Genomic DNA, 6,395 nt, shown 5'->3' with positions numbered 1-6,395 from the left:
ATGGATCCATTTGTTCTCCTTCTTCTTCTTCTTTTTCTCATGTCTCTGTCCAGTTACCCATTTATGCTCAATGCCCAATCTCCAACTATCTCTCGGATCAGTGTAGTAGGAGTTGTTTATTGTGATACATGCTCAAGCAGCACAGTCTCTAAACAGAGCTACTTCTTGCAAGGTAAGGTAATTAAAATTGCCATATGATTAAGGCTTGCTAGAGTTGTTGTGAATTGTGATATTTCAAATGCACTGTTTCATTGGGTTTGTTGCAATCAACAGGTGTTGAGGTTCACATACAGTGCAGATTCAGAGCAACCTCACCAAAAACAAACGAAGAGATAAGCTTCTCGGTGAACAGAAGCACAGACCAATATGGAGTATATAACTTAGATATACCGTCAGTTGATGGAGTTAACTGCGTGGATGGTTCATCAATTGTGTCACTCTGCGAAGCAAGCTTGATTGGGAAGAACTCATCTTCGAGTTGCAATTGCAATGTTCCATTTGTGAAAAGCACAACACGTGAGATATCACTCAAATCAAAACAAGATAACCTATGTATATACAGCTTGAGTCCTCTGAGTTACACTCCTTCTCAGAAGAACACTACTTTATGTAGACGTCAGAAAAATCCCTAGTATTTGCTTGCACCTTTAATTTTCTCGGTTTATTCTTACGATAATTATGTATGGTCATGGAAAAAGAGAGGTTATGATTGAGCAGAGAATAGAAAAGTACAGAAATTATAGTGCAATTTAGTAAATTAAACTCTATTATTAAGTAGTACCATAACATAACCCACATGACATGGGTATACTTTTACCGTTTTACCACAGAATATGAAGACCAGTTACTCCCATTATGGTGTCATGATGACATTATGGTTAATTCTTATAAATTTTCATTTCAATAACAAAAATATGATGTAGGGTTTTGGAATTCCAAGTAACTAATTAACACGCTAGAATAGTCATGGAACAAAAAGTATAAATTATTGAGGAAAAACCCACTGTTGTTGATCTCTATATTTTGAAATGATTAGTCTTCGGCGGTTGGTAAAAAGATATCTTGAGAAAACTAAAAAAAATAAAAAAGTATAAATCTTTAAATCACACGCTTGCGCCATTGATTTAATGTAAAAAAAAAAAAAGGGTTAAACAGATATCAGATACAATAATTTAAAATCACTTGTGAGCGAGGTAGAGAAAATCTGATGTCAAAACAGTGGAGTAAAATATAATAATCCTAAACTACAACATAAAAGTAAAATCTCAAAATTTTGAATTTAGTGTCTAGTAATATATCAAAGACACTAGGCTTCAAAAAGTACACATTAATCTGTTCATAGACATCGAAAAATCGCCAATCAACATTGAATTTAAATCCAAAAGGCAGGAGGAACATGAAAAAGTAATGAGAAATAAACTGAAAGAGGTGTTGACCCTAAATATGTCTGCGATCGCCGTAACCAGACAAATTGATACTAGTGGTTCAAGGATTACATTAATTTCTTTAGTAGTCCAATTTTGGAATGGGCCATTCGTCCAGACTTTGATAAGTAGATGGACAATGACCAAGCATGAAGTTAACATTATTGTGAGCATAGGGGGTTTAGACTTTAGAGTAAACTTGGAGTGATGTTACACTTCATACTGGGCTTTAGAGGGCTCAAGGCCATTTTTACGTGAGAAGATAAGTTTAGACTTCTATATTATTATTGTAATCAGAAAAAAGACATCATTAAGTGATACGTGAAGTTCATCAAAGTATCGATTTCGCAAGGCCTTCATGGATTTTCCATCATACGTGTGGGATGAGTATATATTTAGGCTAGACCAAACTTTTCATTAAGTAAGTCAGGTTTCTTTCAAAAAATATTTGTCTTAACCTAATATATTATTTAACATGGGTTATATTTTATTTATTTATTAAACTAACTGTTTTTTAATCAAATCATAAAAATTGCGTTTCAAATCATTAAATGAATTTGATTTGATCTCAGTAAAAATCATTCTTATAGTCAAAACACATTGTATTTGAATTCATTCGTAAATCATTTTATGTTAATAATTTTGTTTTACCCATTCTTAATTAGAATGGGCAAAGCGGGAAAACAAATGAAGGCAAATTCATCAATTCAAGCATTTAAAATAAAACATCAAAATTCACCTAAATCCAACTCAATTGAAGTCGATTTCTAAATATACAACTAAAATTAAAATGATTTCAAAATTAATTCAACACCTACTTTAAAGCTTTTAAAAAAAATTACTCTCGGTTCTTAAAATCAATGACTTCAAACACTTTTTTTATTTTTTTGTACAGATTCCAAACATGCATATTCATTTAATCAATTGCTAATTAAAAAAGTTATCCCGGCTCAGTTGCTAAACAATTGATTGCAATCATTTATATTCAATTGTGAACAGCCATGAATCCGTGGTCAATCAAGTCTGAACTACATATTTTAGGTGAAAGTGTATCCTATCATATTAAAAAAGATATTACATTGTCATATGAATAATCATAATTATACAAAGGTGGATGAATGATAATAAAAAAAGAAAGAGAAAAATATTAAAAGAAGTATTTACTAAATCATAACCGTTGATTTATTTTTATATAATTATAATTATTCCATATAATCATATCATATATTCTTTTTTAAACATGAGAGAGGATAGATTTCCTTTGAGTCTGTTTGAATCCTCTTATTTTTAAGCTAGAAGCTACTTATAAGCTAAAGCTAAAAAATGAAGCTAAAAATTGTTTGAAAATTACATAAAAATTTTAGCTTAAAAATTATTTAAAAGCACATATTTCAAGAAAATTATCTTTCTCTCTATCTTTATCACTTTTCATTTAAAAAAACACACACACACACACAATTCAAGAAAAATAGATAAGAGCTTAAAAAAAATCTCCTCCTATGAGCTTTTAATTTTCAGCTTTTTTCTTTATTATAAAAAAAAAGAGCTTTTCGTTATAATAGTTTTTCTCAAAACCTGTTTGGCCTAACTTATGCTTATAAGTAGCTTCTAGCTTAAAAAAGAGAAGATCCAAACTGACACTTTGTAAGTTGAAGTTAACAACTTCTTAATTAATGCCTGTTTGGATCCTCTCTTTTTTAAGCTAGAAGCTACTTATAAGCATAAGCTAGGCCAAACAGGTTTTTGAAAAAGCTCATATAATGAAAAACTCTCTTTTTTTATAATGAAAGCTAAAAGCTCTTAGGAGGAGTTTTTTTTAAGCTCTTATCTGCGTATCTTGAATTGTGTGCTTTTTGTTTTAAAAAAAATGAAGAGTTATAAATAGAGAGAGATAATTTTCTTGAAATATGTGTTTTTAAGCTAAATTTGTTATGTGATTACCAAACAGCTTTTAACTTTTTTTAAACTCTTTTTTTTTTTAACTTTAACTTATAAGTAACTTCTAACTTAAAAAGAAGGGATCCAAGCACACTCTTAATATACCATACACAAACACTAATGTACACGCTCCTAAAAGAGAAAAAACTAGGGAGGGGGGAAATGCAGTGATTGGCAAAGTCAAATATAAAATAAAACGAAATAATTGGAATCAATTTATAACTGGGGAAGTAAGTTCCCAAACAACCAATTACAGGTTTCAACGTCAAACGTGCGAAGAGGGGATAAATATATATACATTGGGGTGCATAATTGCGTGTTTTATAATCTTAAGTATCCCTCAAGTTTTCTATCTGACGCCAGCATTACGTCCGATATCATTATTATTAAAGGGCCGCATACGCATAGTGACAAAAACATTTATGCTAAATGCTTTAGAAAAGGTCACTAATATAACTTACATCACCACATTTATTTCAAATATATGTAAGATTATACTAATATTTAAATAATTCACATAAAATTAATAAATGAGAAATGAGAAAAAAAATTTGTCTGTATAACTTTCATGCACGTAATTTATCATTTTAAGAGAAAAATCACTGTTTTTAAAAATCTGTTTTAATAAATTTTTAGGGTCCAAAATTTTTAAAATTACTGTAGATAACTTTATCTATTATTAATTAAAATACATACACAAAAATATGTGGACTCATATTTTCATTTTCTATCTATTTTATTCACATGGATCTCACATACTTTTTTGTGTATATTTTGATAAATATTAGATAAAGTTATCTAAGTAATTTTAAAAACTTTAAACCCACATTTTTAATTATAAATTATATTAAGGATTTGAACTTTAAAGTTTTTAACTTTATCTAATATTTACCAAAATACACACATAAAAATGTATTGGGCACATGTTTTATTTTTATCTCTCTTTTTTTTCATATGAATCCACATAAACCTCAAACATTCTTTTATATATTTTTTGGTGAATATTAGATAAAGTTATTTAAAATAATTTTAGAAACTTTAAATCCTTATTTTAAACATAAATAAACTATTTTAAGCACATATTTATTCTCCTTAACATCATATGAGCCATTTCACTTCTTAACATCTGAATTGGTCTAATGTATATCGGGGACAAATTAATTAAGTCCATTAATATTGCCATAACTTTAATTGTATTCTATTATAAATAATTAAACTTTTTGAAGTAGTCAATGGGAGATTGTCTGTTCGTGTTGAATTTTAATTTGCGATACAATACTGCTATGATGCGTCCTGCCAAAAGAAAAACAAAAAATAAATTATTAATATGTGTTTGATGCCTCCACGCATTCTTTTTATACTAAATAGCGAAGGTACTAATGTGTTTTATGTTTGATAAGATAATTTTATTTCCTATATACATATATATAAAAGGTGTATAAAATTTATGTGAAATTATGTGAGAGAAAAAGAGAGAAAAAAGAAACAGGAGTCCTAAATATTTTTATATATATATAAAAGATTAAATTATTTCTTATAACATTAAAAATATAAATCATAATATTAAATCGTCAAAAGCTGGACAAAAATACAATATTAGTACAAAAATGCAATAATAGTTTCATAAACCTCTTATCAGTCATTCCACCGCCCATTAGACCCCTCATGTCACCTTTTTAATTAATATAAACAGTAACCCAATTTCATATGACGCGATTTATTATGTTATTTAATCTTAAAAGTCGATGAACTAATTATTAGTACGTCTTTCCTAATTAAAATGGGTAATATATTATGCCCTTGATTAACTCTGTATACTTTCCACTAGTATGGTCTGCAGGATAATATAAACTAACTCTTTCAAGTCTGTTTATTTTATTTATTTTGCTTCATAACATTTAAATTGCGTTTAAATTTTAAAACATTTCTCGAAAAACAATAATATTTTAATAATCACCAGTCAACAAACACAGATCTCACTTCAAATTCATAAGCATAGCAAGACGACAAATTGCTTTTAGCTTTTAAAAAAATTACGGAAAAATGCATTTACCTATCTGTATTTATCTTCCTAATTGCATTTTTTTTCCATCATAAAGTCAGTTGTGGTATAATTCAACTCAATCTATTGTCATCTTATCTAAATATAGCAGATATCACCTAGTTCATTCTTCTCAAACACTGATGTCTTCATTTGATGTAAGCTTAGACACATGTCGATGCTTCACGCTACTTGGCCATATTAGAAATTAAATGCATAGGCTCACCCTCACTAGCTAGAGTCACTTTCGCACCACACAAAGCGAAAACCAAGCTCCGAGGCAAAAGTAATTAAGACTCACCCTTATTCCAATAAGCTCTCGGCGCGAAGGATGTTGGTATCACGAAGCAAACACGAAATTCCAGATATCCACATTTTGCAAGTTTTAATTAAGTGCTCTTATAACAATTTATAATTTCGTGAATCAATGTATATATATATATATATAAGTGATTTATATTTTGGAAATAATTTTTAAACAATGGCAATATATATGCCTTAAGCCCTTAACCCAATTAATGTCCAATGAAAGCTATGCACGCTAGCTCTAGTATTATTGGGTTCAAATCAGATGAATTAGTAAACGCACAATTAATTGTAAGCAGTAATATTATTGATTGATTAAAGCCCGTGACATCAAAACAAGTACAGGACATCCAACTTAAAAATATAATTATGGATTTCTTTATTAGCCTATAGGCATATATAAAGCGAAATCCAATAGCCGCGCGCCGCCATGCCACTAATTTTAATCTTTCTAGCTCGTAAGAAATTAACCAACAAACAAATTAAATTGGAAAACTCATGAAAATTTGAATAGGACAAACCATCATACATTTTATTTATTTCAACAACAACAACAAGAAAAAAAGAAAAAAAGAAAAAAAGAAAATTTCAACCGATGATTATTCATCGGGTTACCCTAGCTACTCGATTACAGTGGTATAGTAGACATGTAAAATGGATACATGAAATATATTGATTTGGAATCA

At 29.1% G+C, this 6,395-nt stretch overlaps 1 protein-coding gene across 1 annotated transcript; it reads left to right on the top strand.

Annotated features, from left to right (window-relative positions):
* LOC133310706 (olee1-like protein) lies at window positions 1–632 on the top strand. Its single transcript, XM_061511675.1, has 2 exons — window positions 1–172; window positions 274–632. Exons 1-2 carry the CDS (start codon window positions 1–3, stop codon window positions 630–632), a joined length of 531 nt encoding a protein of 176 aa, XP_061367659.1.
* The last annotated feature ends 5,763 nt before the right edge of the window (window positions 633–6,395 follow it).

This window comes from Gastrolobium bilobum, unplaced genomic scaffold, assembly GCF_033153095.1.
Source record: "Gastrolobium bilobum isolate Gb01-03AN ecotype WA unplaced genomic scaffold, APGP_CSIRO_Gbil_v1 utg11324, whole genome shotgun sequence".
Classification (NCBI taxonomy): domain Eukaryota; kingdom Viridiplantae; phylum Streptophyta; class Magnoliopsida; order Fabales; family Fabaceae; genus Gastrolobium; species Gastrolobium bilobum.
This window is presented reverse-complemented; position numbering and strand designations above follow the sequence as displayed.

Coding starts and splice junctions, on each gene's coding strand:
- LOC133310706 (XM_061511675.1), top strand. CDS start 1: ATGGATCCATTTGTTCTCCTTCTTCTTCTTCTTTTTCTCATGTCTCTG. Junction 173..273: donor ACAGAGCTACTTCTTGCAAG/GTAAGGTAATTA, acceptor TGCAATCAACAG/GTGTTGAGGTTCACATACAG.